Raw genomic sequence first — 16,754 nt, forward strand, 5'->3', positions numbered from 1 at the left:
CCTGATAGCTCGTTTGATTCATTATGAGTAATGGTCTTGAACCAGACTACCAGAGTGTGTACTAATGGGACTCTCTTAGCGCGACTCACCCACATGGCACTCTGAACTCCGCTTGCGATCAGCAGCAGGAGCCTGCGGAGGTCTGAGGTACGAAGACACGATGCTGAATACTGAACACACAGGCTCAACAAAAAGGACACGGTCAGCGGGGGTCTGTCTGGGACGCTGCCGCCACCTCCCGCGGCAACAATCTCCCGGACGAGGCGGTCCTCGTCCTCGGCTTGGTAGCCCAAAGTCAGGCTGTGGCCTCCGGGTGATTTCAGGATTGGAGGGCTTCTGTTCGGAGGCCGGTCGCAGGCTGAGCTCTGGTGGTCGGTGCAGCTGGAGATGCAGCTGTTGCAGAGGATGGCTTCTGTTGTGTGGTTTGGCGTCGCTGCAGAAGGGCTGTGACTCATTATCCATGGAACCGCGGCGGACAAGTAGAGTTCAGAAGCAGAACTGTTAGGTTCCTGCATTTCCGAAGAAGAAATCCCAGTTTACTGTATGTGTGGGTGCAGTGGTGTCCAACGCTGCATGTTTTAGATGTTCCATTGCTCCTGAGCAGGTCTTCAGTCATTCAAATCAGGTGTGTCAAAGCGAAGAAACAACTAAAACATGCAGGGTTGTGACCCTCCAGGACCAAGATTGGACACCACTGGTGTAGTGAAATCAAATATTCTAAAATGGTGACTCTTAGAAAAAGGCTTTGTCTTTCTTGCCTACCTTATGCGTCCAAATTAAAGGATCCCTGAAGAGGAACAGGTAGTGCTTTCCCATCCCGATCAGATCCCCGGGGCTCAGCCGGGTGGCACTTTTCAGAACGTCGCCGTTCCTCGTGACCACAGCATCCGGACAGGGCCGGAGCACGATGGGGCCGCCAACAGCGTGGCGCTGGAAGGAACAGTGTTTTGGCAGGATGTCGCCAGCGAACAGTGGGATGTCCGTCTTCACCTTGTCTTCGTGAGCACTTTGTTGGCCGACAACGACGTGTGGAGCTGCCAGCAGGTAGATGACGAAGTCCTGGGAGGAGAGAGTAATCGCAAGTTACCGAACGACAATTAGCGTCTTTAGGAATGAAAGTCAGCCGTAGCGAGACGCCGTACATGTGTGTGAGTGAGAGGGAGGCAGGTGGAACAGTGAGGCTACAAGGAGCAGAGGTCACAAAGGTGCAGGACTTCAAGCACTTAGGGTCGGTTGTCCAGGAAAACAGGGAGGGTGGTAAAGAGGTGAAGAAGAGAGCCCAGACAGGAAGGAGCGGATGGAGAAAAGTTTCAGGAGGGATTTGTGACACAAAGATGGCAGCAAATGTCAAAGGAAAGGTTTACAAGACAGTGGTGAGAGCAGGTATATGGTTTGGATACAGTGGGACGGACAAAAAGACAGGAGACAGAACTAGAAGTGGCAGAGCCAAAGATGTTGAGGTTCTCCTTGTGAGGGACAAGGATGGACAGGATCAGGAATTAGGTCAACAGAGGTACAGCACAGGTTGAACGACTGGGAGATAAAGTTAGAGGGGCCAGACTGAGATGGTTTGGACATGTGCAGAGGAGGGACAGTGGGTATATTGGTAGAAGGATGTTAGAGACAAAGAGGAGACATATGGATGCAGTTAGAGAGGACATAGAGGTAGATGGAGTGAGGACAGAGGACGCAGAGGACAGAGTTAGATGGAGGAGGAGGACTCGCTGTGACCACCCCTGAAAAGAGAACAGCACAAAGAAGAAGAAGATAATGCCTCAGATTCATTCTGACTTTTGCTTTTGTACTTTTTTAAATGATCTGTTCCTGTAGGTGGTGCTCTTGGCTTTGTTTATTAATGCCTTCAGTAGCCAGCCCTTCTCTCCTGTTTCAAATAAAAGAGAGAAGAAAAAAAAGAACCGTCTGGAGTCATTTACTTGAAATCTTACTGATTTTTTCCTACTTGGATGCAATGGATGATGCTATGAGTGGCTGGGAAAGAACTGGAAGGACTCTAATCCTGCATTTGTGTCTTAGCACGGACAGCTAAAGTTTATAGAGCCGCTTTAGCAAAACAAGCTCAGCGTCACAGTGACACAAAGCAGAGCTTTAACATGTTGCTGCTAGGATTCATTTTTAGAGGCGATAGTGGAGGTTGAATCCCGCTGTAGCTTCTCAGTCATCCCGGCTCTGATGATCCTTCAACCAAAGGCAACTGGACCTTCTTTTTATTTTTTGAAGCTTTTTTCCTTTTTTGTCAAGATAATGCCCATCTTTTACATCCGGTGTCAATACAAACCAACCCTGTTTTATTAGGCTTTTTAGGTGTTTTTAACCAGTTTCTTGTGCACACTCATTATTCAGAAATGTACTTGTATTCAGTTTTGCTTAATAAGTAAATATTTACTGGTTTTCAGTTAGCATTATAAACGATGTTGACAATATAATGTAGTGCTAGCATTAGCTGATAACTGAGCAATCCCTTCTTTACCATAGAAATGAGTTTCAATGGTCATCTGAATCATCTCTGCTGAGACCTTAAACAGTAGAGAAGTTCTGTTTTTTTTTAACCCTCCTGCTATTTTTTGGGTAAAAAATAAAAATCGAGGCCTCAGCTTTTAAAACTGAGCTGATGCCAAAAAGATGGATGGGAGTCTTTAAAGATTCTGCAGGGATCCAATCTCTTGGCAAGAACGGCAGAAAACTGTGGATCAGATCAGGGGTCCTGATATTCTAAAAGCTGTCTTTGTTTCCTCCGCTTTCTGTCCAAAAAAAAAAAAGAACAAACGTGCCAAAACTCTTTGTATCTTACCGACAAATGCCTCGGCTACCCTATGTAAAGTCTCCGCATCGACACTTTTTTCTGGCCACTGATGATGAGACGTGGTGATTTCTCGCGGTGTTTAATGGTCGCCGGGCATCCGTTTCTGAGCCAGAATTTCGACCGCTGAAATGGCATTTCATTGTTTCCCTAATAATTCAGTAAAAACTGTGCTCATTAAAGAAGAGCACACAATGTTGGGACTGGAAACTGTTCTGCCTGCTGAATGCACGCCCGTCCAAGCAGCGCCTGCCAGCAACAAACCGTCTTTGTGATCCCGTCTAAACCCAGGAAACCATGGTGGTTATGGACGAACGTCAAACCAGGGCCTGTTCAAAAGGGAGACGGCCTCAGTCTGTGTGGCTCAGTTTTTTGACGCTGACCACTTTAAGAGGCTGGTTTTGAGTCTATTCTTTCCAAACCGGTGGGGGGAAAGAGGAACGATATCACAGAGACTGACAGATTCTTTCACCAAAACTGCCTCCAGAGTAAATGTTGGGCTCAGATTTTCTCCAGCACACAAATGCTTTGAACCTTCAGACGCTAGGATTTTAATAGGCTGAGAATCTGGAAGTGCTTCAGACTCGTGTGTCACAGGACAAGATGCGTTTTTAAGCAAAGAAAAGTGAATAAAATTCAAATGAGTGTGGTAGGTTGTTGAGCTTTTTCTCTCCTGGTTGTAAAAATGTTTGTTAAAGGCCACAGGACCAACCATCAATCAGGGATTTGGAGATTAAAATAAGCTTCTATTGCTAAATCTGGCAACTTCACTAAACTTCAAACAAACAAACTGTAATATGACATAACGGTTACATGAAAGCATCGCTACTTTAGAGCAAGGAATCTGAGCTCTAATTTCATAGCGATTGCTAACATTCAACTTCTAAATGATGCAATGAAAACCTTCGACCCACGTGGAGGTGTTAGGCTCCAGTCGGATCAGGCGATTAATCTTTTCATTAGGCAAGATGGCCGCTAAGCACAGCGTGCAGAAATGATTTTGTTTGGTCCGTGACGACTGTCGCAACCGAGCAGATTTATTAGGCCAAGCTGAAACTCCCAAACGACACGTGTAAACCTTCCTAATGGTGACGGCAAAGGGCCTTTTGGGTGAGTGACGCAGAAATAAAATCTTCTCAGTGTGTGTGTGTGTGTGTGGGGGGGGGGGGATACTAAAGCACTGCTAATCAGTCAGGAAACAATGTCAGGGTTTCTGTTTCCTGATCAGTGTTTTGTTTTACGTAGTTTTCCTACATAGAGCTTGCTGACTTCTCCTCTCCCTCCTCTGTTGTTCGAAACTAAACAGGCTCGCATTTTTAAAAAGTATCCTACAGTAACTAACAGCCAAATCACTCGAAAGTGTCTGAAGAAATCCCGCCTGCTATTCCAACATACATGAACCTTCTTCTCTAACGCCCAGCAGTGACTTGGAGCTTCATTTTTTCAACAATCCAAGATGACGAAATGACGACATTTTGATGTACAAGAAGTGTAAAGAGGACCAGGATAAAAAAAATATGTGCAAAGCTGCTGCCAGCGGCTCACTAGGGTCACCATGGTAACCACACACCTGTGTCTGTCACTCCCTGACAGTGCTCTTAGTAAGACCGGCAGAAACACAGAGTAGAAAGTAAGCCTCAAACACACAATGCTACTAAGACTTAAGGCCTATCTTTGTTTAAAAGCTCTAGATTTGGACTTTCAAGATGTTGACTTAAGGCTAAAAATAAACTTTTTGATTAGTTTAAGTTGTTTTGTTCTCATTTTAGTGCAGAGAGTAGATTGTCAAAGGCTGCTTTATGTGTATTTTGCCCATGTGTGTCTTTGGTTCTTGCCTGACACCAGGTCCCAGTTTCAGACTGTCAAGCCTTTTATTCCTTTTTCATGACCTCTCTCAGTTATATCCTCTGCCCCATTTTTCTTTGTTCTTTTCTATTTCAATTTATTTGTCATCACCTTTCAGGCTCTACTTTGCTCTGTACCTGTCCTGGTTGGTTTAGGCTTTCTGTTCACAGATACGGTCATGTGCATCCTGGAGGTATTGCCCTTACACCACAGTTTCTTGTTGCGTTATCATATTTTTTTTAAATCAAGTACTAATTCTGTTCATTTGATGGATGGATGGATGGATGGATGGATGGATGGATGGATGGATGGATGGATGGATGGATGGATGGATGGACGGAGCTGTATTTTTACACCTGGAAGGGAACTCTCCCATAACAGGTGCCACCCTGAGTGTTCAGGTCTAAAAACAATGATGATGATGAATAATAATGAAGAGAAATCAGGTAAAAATCGGCCTATCTTGATGTCAGAATTGCACGCCAGCAGATTAAACCATAAATATGGGGTTTCCTGCTGAGGAGGGTGTGGGTAAAGGTGGGCAACAAAACAATGTGCACGGCCTAGAGTACAGCTCAGTGATCTGACCCTGTGAAAACTGTCCGTGAGTTTCAAAAATGGGTCTGGTTGCTTGATCGCAAACACACAGAATTCAGTGAGACCACAAATGGAAATTTGCAGATTTTCCTCACGGTTCCAAGTCGTCAAATGGTCTCTGACAGTTGCAGCTCTGTCAGACACCACCCTGACCATTTCGGCAGGCAATCATAGTTCACTGACGACAAGATCAAGATAAAGCAAGACAGATGTAGAAACACTGGTAAAAAAAATAAAAATAAAAAAAAAATGGTTCAGATGTTTGGGTTTCTCTGGGACAAAGTGATAGAGAGCGTGTGTAAAACAGGCTGCTGCGCCATCACGTCTCAGTTTTTCTCACTAAGAACTCTGCATGTAAATGGGAGGTGCAAACGCAGCAGGAAAAAAAAATCTCCATTTCTAAAAATATCTGGATGAGCGTGGACAGGGCCTCAGGGCGGGTTTTGTTGGATCAAATACCTGTGCGAGGCTGCAGCCCTGAAGCAGCAGCAGGTATGGACAGTCGTGAGGCGGGTGAATGGAGTACTGTGTGGTGTTATCGTCGCTGCTCTCCGTCTCCTCCCTCTCCGACTCCTCTCCTTCCCGCTCGGCTCTCGGCCTCGGCACACAGAGGGTCTCTGTTTTGGCCTGCGACCCTCCGTCCCCCTCAGAAGGAACCGCCGTGCCGTGAATGCCATCCTTTTCGGGGCTCATTTTGAGGGAGTCGTAGCCCGGAACTGAAACGGGACCGAGGCTCTCGTGTTGATCCTCGGCATGTGGGTCACGTTTGGCCTCGCTGTCTAAAAGGTCCATCTCACTTTTGCTCCTCCAAAGCTTCTGGCTCCGACCCGCCGTCCTCTCAAAGATGGTGGAGGTAACTCTGGATCGGCTCTTCTGCAGCTTACGAGCCTGGGCATTGATACCTAACAGGAACAGATAAGATAGGAACAGCGTTAAATCTTAACGCAAACAAAGGTGCTGTGAAAGTATATTAGGCAGAGTGGTGACAGACTGTTGCGACAGAGCAACACCCGTTCAGTTTTTCTTTTTTTTTTTTTTCCGGTGAGTGCTCTGGGCACAATGTGTTCATGCCAGAGTCAACAAGAAGAAGTTTGATACAGGAAGCAGACCTCAGTGGAAAGAAAAAAAAAAAAAAAGACAGCACTCATGGGAAAGAAGAAAAGGTTCAGCCCCGCAGCAGGCATCCACAAGCCGACACTGATAAAACACTTTTTACACGCCGTGCCATTCGCGAAGAGCCAAACACATAACAGGACACACACTTACACCACGACCACAGCTGTGTAAACCACGGCTGGAGCCTCTATTAGAAATGATTGTAAAACAAAGAACCACCCAGCACCTTTACTGGTTTATGTTGTATCAGATTCTGTGGAAAGTTCTGGTTATTTTTTCCCCCTTCACATCATGCTTTATAAATATAAATGGATCCGATAATTAGCAATATAAATATTTTTATACTAGCAGTAAAGTATTAATGACAGGGTGTGTCAGTATAGAATAGGGGTCCTGAAATGGTGGACCTCGGTCCTGATTCAAACCCAAAAAAAGTCTTATTTGAACCCAGATCAGCTGTTAAATTTCCAAAGTATGTATGCTTTTTACATGCATGTTTTCTTGCATTTACCATAATTACCTATAGGAGGTGCACATTTTGTAGTCTTTTTCTTTTTTTTTTTCTTTTTACCTGTTCATGTTTTCTCACAATTACGGTAAATAACTGCAAGAGGCACAGCTTTTCTAGCCTTTAAGGTGCGGTTCTCAAATGGTGGTCTGAGGTACACATCTGTATACCCAAGTGAACTCTTTTTTTTTTTTTTTTTTTGTATCGAGGTTTTCACATTTACTATAATTATCGTTAGGGGCGCAGCTTTTATAGCTTTTATGGTTATTTTTGCAACAACCAGAGTAGCTGCTTGCTGCTACCTGTTGGCTGGGTTCCTTCCCTTCCCAGAGAGCCCATATAGTGTTTGTGTTTGAGACAGGTTTGTTTAGGTGGACCTCACTCAGCTTCAACTGAAGAAGAAGGCAATGGCATCACTTTGCATGTCTGCACAAATCATCAGATTCAGCTTTCGAAAACTTGAACGGCAGAACCAATAAAATCCAAACTTGTAACAGAAATAAAATAGTAAAAAGGGCGGCAAACCACATTATTACTTCAAAAGCTCCAAAACTGGGCTTATTACTTAGAGTGCTTCATTTAAAAGGACTCGTATTTCGGGACGTGTAAACTTGGTGACACCCTGAACAAAGTCCTGAAGTAGTTCCTCTCGAAATCGCCCGCAGACCAAACATACCAGCCGTGATGGTGTCCTTCTCGCCGGATATCTTCTCCTCTATCAGACGTCTTCGCTGGATTTCAAACCGTCGCACCAAACCCTCTCTGGGTTTCCAAAGTGACTGCAGCAGAAGGGGTTTCTCGTGGTCGCCAACCACTCTGAAGCCTTCCGTCCTCCACTGATGCTTGTCTATAGAGCCAATAGTGTCACAGAGGATGTAGGACTCGGCCTCCTCCTTGCTCAGGCCATACCTGGATGAAATAATCGCCTGATTAATAGAAATAAACGTATCGAAAAACATAAATCAAAAGACACATCACTGCAATAGTAGTCACAAACACACAGGCATTGTACAAAAAGAATTGTTACAAAATGTAACCTATGAATTTGTGTTTTTGGACAATGAATTATTTTTATGCATGCACACTGGATACACAGAAATGAATACATGTGGACACATAACCAGAGGGGAATATTTTCCCCAGAGGAGCATATTTTTATTTCCTTTTTCTTTTTGTTTGTGCTTCATGAGTTCCCAAAAGATCAAGCTGCACATTCAAATATAACTACTGAATGTAAAATAAAAAAAAAAATAAATAAAAAGTTTGAATTTTTTTCACTGTTCTGCTTCAATGACTGAATAAAGCTTTTGAGCTAGCTTGAACTGGCTAACATTCTTTCCCGCCATTTACCTGACTAACCTAAACCTAAAACTGTCACAACAAATAGACTACTATACTAGTTTTAGTGAATATAAAGTTGTTTTAGGATACATGTTAGCAAACAGTTGTCCTTCATGTTCAGGACTTTTGAAAACAAATTAGCATTAGCGTTAGCATTAGCATTATCAACTTGAAGCTGGATTATAGCTACCTGATATTATTTTCTCTGTTTGGTTTTAAGTTAGCTCTGAAATAGCTGCCATTTTAGTGGTAACTAACTATTATCTGAACGTCAGATTTCACAGGGGGCCATGTTTTTACAAGCTTTTCTGTCAGGTTAAGCTGAGGTACTTTATTAAAGGAATCAGCAAAACTTAAAATTTGCTTTTCTCCTTTTGTGTCAGTTAAAGTAGCAACCAAATGGATGGCGTATGTGTCTCCCCTACAGTGTAAAATTTTCAATTTGGTACAAGAATAATTATTTGCTTTTTCCTGAAGCTGAATACCACTTGCATTAATCATTCTATTAAGCCTTTTGGCAGAAAGAGGCAACGACTGACAGACGGGCCGCCTCGGAGTCCGAGCCGACCCCGGGGGCGTCTTTCACACAAGTCTGTGGTTTGTGCCAGACTTTCTTTCTTCTTTTTTTTTTTCCCCCTCAAAACGACAAACTGAACCGCTTCGGAATGCGCGCTTTCCGTACGGTACTGCAATTATTATAAACAAAAGCGCGGGACAGAACGGCTTTGTTCGTTTAAGAAATTGTAATCCCATCAACTTGAACTGACACTGATATGAAAACAACAAAAATGGGTTCGATAACAAAATGCAACCTTAAAACACAGATTTACTCAATTTATTCATCACTGCAGATGATATTTTTTAGAATTAAACCCTTCTACTAGTTCAACTTCACATGTCTAAACTGGGTTAACATAATCTAATAAAGCTGTCTCAACCTGTTAACTCAGATCTCAGTTTAATATTTAATGTTGCGAGAGCCGTTAGCTCTCAGAGGATGTGTTGAGGATGAGTCTCGGCTACTACCACTTCGACCTTTACCTCAATATTGATGCATTTGACTCAGTTACAGCCATCACTGTGTTGGCTAAGACTGATTAGCTGGGGTGGTCATCTTGAGTTTTAGTCAAATCTGTCCAATGATTTATGATATGTTTTGCTAACAACAGTTTCAAGCAAAGATCTTGTGCAGTGTGTAGTTGTGAATGACTCTCAGCTATGGCAACACCAAATATTAGCTCAGTATCTGTGAAATTTATTAAGTTAAAGTCATTGGTTTGCTGATTAGCTGTGGCCGTCATCTTGAATTGTGTTGTTGATATATATATCCAAAGACTTCTTTCTGAGAATCTCAATGAAATTTAACCAGTGAACAAACAAGATATTTTGCTAACACGATAGACTTTCACCTTTCTGCGGTGAGCAATAAAAAAAGACTAATAAACTAGACCAGGGGTGGCCAATCCTGGTCCTCGATGGCCACCATCCTGCATGTTTTACTTGTTTCTCTGCTCCAACACACCTGATTTAAATCAATGAGTGATTAACAGGCTTCTGCAGAACATGAAGAGGTCATTTAACCACTGAATCAGGTGTGTTGGAGCAGAGAAACAAGTAACACATGCAGGATAGTGGCCCTCCAGGACCAGGATTGCCTACCCCTGCACTATACTGGTCCAACTATTAGACTGAAACAAAAGAGCTGGTTAACGCTGAAAGGTCGTGTATGGATTTATGTGTAATTTCTTTCTTTGGTTTTCCTGTCTACTCAGCAGGTCGTTTGTTTCACGTGGTTTGCACTGCAGCAGAGTGAGCCACACATCGACACATGGCGAGCAGGCGGCTGGCGATCTCACCGTTCGAGGGCCTCCTTGACGAGCTCCTTGGCGCTGGAGTGCGTGGAGGCCAGGACGCTCTTGTAGTGAGCTCCCTCGCAGATCTCGTTCCCGAAGATCTTCAGGATTCCGGGGGCAGTCCTCTGGTTGGACAGCTCGGACGGGTCATCGGCTGGCGGCGCTCCGGCACAGACCACTGCAGACACGGCGCCACACACACACGCAAACACGGTTTTAAACTGCGACTGTGGCGCGAGCTGCGCTTGAAGAGCGTCGATGAAAGGCCGCTGAGTGAATTCCAGCTTTCTATTTTTTACTGTTAGCAAAATATGTCATGAATCACCAAATGGATTTTTATGAAGCTTTCAGACAGTAATCAGTGGGATGACATCTACAACTGATTAACCACTGGAGTCAATCCAATTCAAGATGGCCGCCACAGCAAAGCAATCTTAGCAGACACAAAAACGACTAAAACTGAGTCGATTTTACAAATATTACAAATAATAGGCATGGCAGTAGCTGAGACTAATCCCCAACTTACACTGTGAGTGCTAGCTGATTGCACACAATGTGTGTTAAAAACTTAGCTATTAGATATTGGAGTCAACTCTGTCTGTTAGCAAAATATCTAATGAACCACTGGACGGATTTGAATGAAACTCGCATAATAAAATCAGCCATCACAGAGTTCCAATCGATTAACTTTTGGAGGCAATCCTATTCAAAATGCCCACCACAGCTTATTAAAGTTAGCCAACGCAAAAAGGGCTAAAACTCAGCTCAATAAAACATGCCTTTTGTCCTCGAGTTTGTTGTCGTTCCTCACAGATGTAAGCCGTCTGAAGTTTCTGCCCAGAGGAGGAGACGACTTTATTTTCATAAATAATTATTTTAGTGACCCTTTCTGCAGCAGTTTCTTCCCCACGTGGGACGAGATCGCTGCAGACTCAGACCTTCAAATCTGTCTTAACTTTGCTTGGGGAAACTTTTATTTTGAAGTTTCAAAAGAAGGCACACCACCCACTCCTGAGTCAGCATTCACTCTTGTTTTCCTGTCGTTGACATATTTCAGCTGCTTTGACCGTTCATACATCAACATGTTCAGCTTGCTCACGACTTGTGGTTTCTGTAACTTCTAAACTTTTTCAAAAGTTCAACTTTTCAGTTGTTTTCTTCCTCTCATTAAAATGAAGAACTCAGCAACTCCTAAAAGAACTTGCTTCATTTTTAGCTTTCAGCTGGTTTTGCTGGTTTTAGAGTTCACCTTTTAGTCATTTTACTTAAATTTCAGCTTATTCTTAACAGAAAATACACATTTCTGTAGTTTAGGTTTAATGTTAACACAACAGAGGGGTAAAAATAAATTATATGTACCTTATTAAAAGAACTTTTTGAGATGTTAACTCATGTAAATGTTTAAGCATTCCTGTTAAATAAGGAACATTTTTCTTGATGACATTAAATAGGATATCTCACAACTTTAATATCGCCTCGTTTTATTCTAGATATTTTACATCTAGACCGTATTTTGGATGGTGAAGGGAATTTAGGGGGTTTTTTTTAAACAAAAACAAACTTCCGCTGCTTTTTGTACCCAGTCTTCCTTCTTGAGGAAAACGGAAGTTGTTAAAACTCCATTCTCCCAGGAGAAGTTTGTTTTTTTTTCAACAGAATGAATTATTTATGCCTAAAAGGCAAAAAAAATCACGTTTCGTGTCTCTCCGTGAGTCTGAAGCCACAGCTTGCAGCTGCTGCCAGTTCCGCTCCGGACGGACGCTCGCCTGCGTGATGACGTCACATGCACGCTCCGCGCCATTGTTAGGGCAACGTCGGGTACCTTCCATCCGACAGCAAAAACACGTGAAATCCATTGATCGCTTTCAGCAATGACGTAACAGAATGTGACGTAGACTGTCCTCTGATACGCGTCAAAGGGCATGGCAGTGCTCATCTAAAGACGGGGTCATTTGTGATTAGTTCGTACTGTGGAGCCAGGCAAGTAAGTGGTTTTCAAGTTTGATTTTAAGGAAATTTAAAAGTAAATTAAGGAATTTGAACTTTTTAAACAATCATATTCAAAAATCAGAAAATGTCGAGCTATATCAGCGAGATTTTTTACTATGTTGGCAAAGCTGCGGAACTTTACATGTCTAGAAAATTATCCCAGCAAACCGCTGTAAGTACGCGTACACCTAATTATCCCAAGTTTTATGGCACAGAGCAAGAAAACCGTCCAGAGATTACGGATTATATGCCAAATTCGTCCCTAAATCTTCCTTCCAGTGCCGTGAAATCAAAAATCACAAATCCATTCATTAAAGAAAGAGACCAGGGACTCGAGATAATCTCAAGATTGAGATTAGAAGAAACATTTGCTCCGGACTTTATCCCACAGATGCCAGGAGAACAGGAAATGTCCTTAGAAAATACTAATTTATCCTTAAATCTGCCAAACGTTAATGAAGATCAGGGAGTCTACGGGTTAAGACCGGATGAAACCACATTTACTCCTGACTTCATCCCAGAAATGGCCTCAGAAGATACTCATGCAACCCCAGATCTGCCACAGACTCCCGTGGACTCTGTTAATACCCAGATAAACTCTGAGCAGTTTGAAATGATCCAAACAGAAACTAGACTACAGCTACAGAACCGACAGGCACCAAGACAACAGACAACTAAGATTAAGAGAGTGCCTATGACCCGAATAGAACAACTTAAACAACAAGATACAACTGTTTCTCCTCCCTATATGCGTTTTTTTAATAAATAAATATTAATAAATATTAATATTGGGCGACTGAATATTAACAATTAATCTTTTCAGCCTTCACACGACTGTTTCCCTGCTTTTCTTTATTATTTTCATTACTTTAACTATTCTGTATGTTTTTCAGCATCTCAGTTTAACAAAGGTGAAAACTTTTTATTAAACATGAAATGGAAATTCTATATTCATGGGTTTTCTCCAGGTACGCTGGTTTCTCCCACAGTAAAAAAAGAAACAGAATGAATTCACTCTAGGTGTGAATGTGAATGTTTGTCTTCGTGCAGCGTACAGCAAAAGGCAATGGTATTGGTACTCCCACTTGTGGGACAGGGTTCAAATCCCTGTGTTGTCCTGCTTATGTTGACAAGAGAGAAGATAATTACAAACCAAGAGAATGCATGAACCTTGACATTGATGGAAATAAAATAATTGAAGTAAATAAAATTAATGTCCAACATTTGGTTACTGTTATTAAAGCTAGACTGCTGAGAAGCTTACACTACCATAGACATAAATTGTAACATGCAGATAATTTTAAAAGATTTTACTGAATTTTATAATAGTATAAAAATAAAACTGAAGGCAGCAGTGGATAAATACATTCTTTGTTTAAACAGGTGCAGCAGAAACACGTGATCGTCCGAAGTCCTTTGATCAATGACTTATATGGATTAAATAATTATAAAAAAAAAAGAAACAGAATGAATTCACTCTAGGTGTGAATGTGAATGTTTGTCTTCGTGCAGCGTACAGCAAAAGGCAATGGTATTGGTACTCCCACTTGTGAGCTAAAACTTGACGTGGCAGTAGCTGAGAGTCATTCACACCATATACTCTGAGGGAAAGATTGTGCACAATGTAATTGTCACAACAAAACACGATCTTAGTGTAAAACTCGGGCGATATGCATTCTTTCAAGGAATATATAGCTTTGAATACATTTTATAAAAGCAGGGGAACAGATCTTCCAACTTTTAGTCTAAAAAGCATGAGAGCAGAAGAGAAACCGAGCGTGACCTACTGCTTCCCTTCCTGGCTTGGGCAGACCGTGATGACCGGAGGCCTGTGGTCTGTGACATGGAGCCTGAGCCAGCTGCAGGGCCGCGGAGGAAGAGGCCCGACAGGTGGTTGGTGTGGCGACGGATGCGGCTTTTGCTGGGCTGTTTGCCGGGCTGTCTGCCGGCTGCCCCCTCAGCTGACCCACAGGCAGACGCGTTGGATACGGCTGACCTGAGGAGACAAACGCCGGAGAGGTAAACCCTCAGCTCTCTCTCTCTCTCTTTGTGTGTGCTCGACTGAAACAATGAAGTGTTGTTCACCCCCTGACCAAGACTCTAAGCTTCTTACAGCTTTGGTTCAAAGGTTCTCTGCAGTTATGCCATGACAGAACCCTGGCATGGTTGAAGACGCTTTCAGACGTCACACAATGAGAGCTATTTGGTATTTTTTACTTGCCACTGTTGTTTTTAACATACAACAATGGTAAAAAAAGGACACATTTCCACTAACAAGCTCTTTGTGTCAGTTTGTTAAAATCTTTTGATTGTCATCCGTTCATCTATTTTTTTTTACCCGCTTCTCCATTCTGGGTCGTGGAGAGCTGGTGCCTGTCTCCAGCAGTCGCTGTGCGAGAGGCGCGGGGGACGCCATGGACAGGTCTCCAGTCCATCACAGGGACACATAGAGACAGACAACCATTCACGCTCTCACTCACAATTTAAGAGTTACCAGTTAACCTAATGTGCATGGTTTTTTTTTTGCTCTGTGGGAGGAAACCGGAGTACCCGGAGCAAACCCAAGCGAGCACAAACTCCACCCAGAAAGGCCCCAGGTCGGGAAGTGAACCTGCAACCTTCTTGCTGGGAGGCGACAGCTGACCGTTTGGTTGTCATCACGTCTTTAAATGAAGTAAATACTGAAAACACATTGTGTCAGTAGGTGGTTGTTATCAAATGGAGTTAATTAACTGATCATCACTAATGCGATCATGATTTGTCAACACAATGCCAGGGTGGAAAGACATCAGCAATGGCCTTAGAGACCGGAGTGTTGCTGCTCGTCAGTCTGGGCAAGGTGAGAGGTCATTCTCAATCGATTTGGAGCTCTACAGGGAGAAAGATTAGTCACAAGAGGAAACACTAAAGTCAGCTGCCAGTCTTCCCAGAGGTGGGTGATCTATAACACAGGTTTGACTGAAAATACATCGAAACAGGACAACGGTCACAAGCACGAAAGAATGAAAGAAAAGAATCACAGCCAGAGTTCAGACTGCAAAATGCTGCACTGAGGAGAGCTTGGCAACAAGCAGTGGTTCTCGAAGATGAGAACCACTCACTGTTTGTCAATGAAGCACTGAGCAGGGCACCTTGAGATGAGCTCCAAACACTAAGGGAAAAAAACACTAAGTAAGTTTTTTCAGCTTCTCCCTTCTGCAGGGTTTGCCACAGCGAGCAAACTCGTACGAAGGATTTGACAGTTGTTTTTATGCCAGATGCCCTTCCTGCTACATCCTGGACTCAAACCTGCAACCTCAGGATTACGAGCCACTGCGGCCCAAATACTAACAATGAATATTTAAATTTGTTTGTGACCTTGCTTGTTTGTGCTTTAAACTTTGTTTTTTGTGGGTGTGTTATAGAAGCAATACCAGTTTGTTATTACGTTCATTGATGTATTTTCATTACTGCCATAGTCTGAGGTGAAGGCGAAGGAGACAAACCCAGATCGCAGACTCATTTTTACAAAAAGATATTAATTTATTAAAATAAGGATTATCCAAAATAAAGAGCTGACGTGGCAGCAAAAACTAGACATGACAAAATCCAAAACACAGAGGAGCAAACAGGAGGCGAGACATGAAGCGACATGAACGCGACAAGGAAGTGACAATGAACCAGCAGAGAGGTGGAGAACGGGACCGGGTTTTAAACACAGAGGGTAACGAGGTAAGTGGGCGCAGGTGAGTGATGACGACTGCAGGCAGGTGGAGATGGGCGTGGCAGGAGAACGAGAGACTGACCGAGGAGGAGGGAATGTAGCACGGATAAACAAAGATGACTTACAGAACAAGAACAAACTTGAAATGACACAAGAAAAATACAAAAAACACAAGGAAAACCCAAATCCTGACAATTCCTCTTTTTTTTTTTTTTTACATGTGTGCCGACATATTGATTATCTTTAAGGTGAAATTCAGGCAACCACAACTGATGTGTTTTCTTCCCCCCTAAGTTCAAACATTTTTTATCTTCTTACCATACTGTGTCATACAGTTTTTACAGTAAATTCCTCGAACCACAGCTGCCTGTGTTTAACAGTAAACGCCACAGTTTTTCACAGTGCTGTCATACAGCACCATCAGTTTGTAGAGTAGAAATCTGGGTAACTACTGCTGCCGGCATTTAACCATAAATTCCACATTTTCTACAGTGCTGTGTCTTTTATTGTCATCATAGTTTTTACAGCAGAATCCAAGTAACCACAGCTGCCAACATTTTATTAAAAAATTGCCCATTTTTTTTATTATAGCCATACATTGTCACCATAAGTTTTTACAATAAAATTCTGTTTAACTACTGCTGCTGGTAGTTAAAATACACACAACTACAGGTATTTTACTACAGCTGCAGCATTTATTTGGAGTGCAAAGAACAAAAAGTAAATACATAAATATTCTAGATTCTGTCCCGTTATAACTTGTGCCTAACTGCAGCTGAGCTAATGTTTGGAGAGGACAGGACTCAGGCTCTGGTGTTCCCAGCTTCATACTCACTGAGAGCCATCACTGGTCTTCCTTCCCAGCTTGACAAACCGTCTCTTTGCAGAAGCCGAAGAGCAGCCTGTGGATCTCTGAGATGCAGGATGAAACTCTTTCGAGGAATCTTTCATCTCGTTCATGTCCTCCCGCCGTCTCTGCTCAGC

At 42.9% G+C, this 16,754-nt stretch overlaps 1 protein-coding gene and 1 long non-coding RNA gene across 4 annotated transcripts in view; one reads left to right on the top strand and one right to left on the bottom strand.

Moving 5' to 3' along the window:
• si:ch211-176g6.2 (ras-associating and dilute domain-containing protein) overlaps positions 1–16,754 on the bottom strand; it is a 33,598-nt gene extending 16,844 nt beyond the window's left edge. For all 3 annotated transcript variants that reach the window (XM_017416076.3, XM_025005901.2, XM_025005900.2), the window contains exons 1-7: positions 16,606–16,754; positions 13,855–14,063; positions 10,082–10,256; positions 7,561–7,793; positions 5,720–6,162; positions 763–1,059; positions 90–509 (exon numbers count right to left, since the gene is read on the bottom strand). In XM_017416076.3, the coding sequence (XP_017271565.1) occupies positions 90–509; positions 763–1,059; positions 5,720–6,162; positions 7,561–7,793; positions 10,082–10,256; positions 13,855–14,063; positions 16,606–16,730 (1,902 nt within the window). In that variant the 5' untranslated portion in view covers positions 16,731–16,754. The remainder of the gene's footprint in view (positions 1–89; positions 510–762; positions 1,060–5,719; positions 6,163–7,560; positions 7,794–10,081; positions 10,257–13,854; positions 14,064–16,605) is intronic.
• Positions 11,782–16,607, top strand: LOC119617907. Its single transcript, XR_005234361.1, has 4 exons — positions 11,782–12,062; positions 13,879–14,086; positions 14,605–14,741; positions 14,844–16,607. It is a non-coding gene; the product is annotated as an uncharacterized LOC119617907 (long non-coding RNA).

Source organism: Kryptolebias marmoratus, linkage group LG17 (assembly GCF_001649575.2).
Source record: "Kryptolebias marmoratus isolate JLee-2015 linkage group LG17, ASM164957v2, whole genome shotgun sequence".
Taxonomy (NCBI): domain Eukaryota; kingdom Metazoa; phylum Chordata; class Actinopteri; order Cyprinodontiformes; family Rivulidae; genus Kryptolebias; species Kryptolebias marmoratus.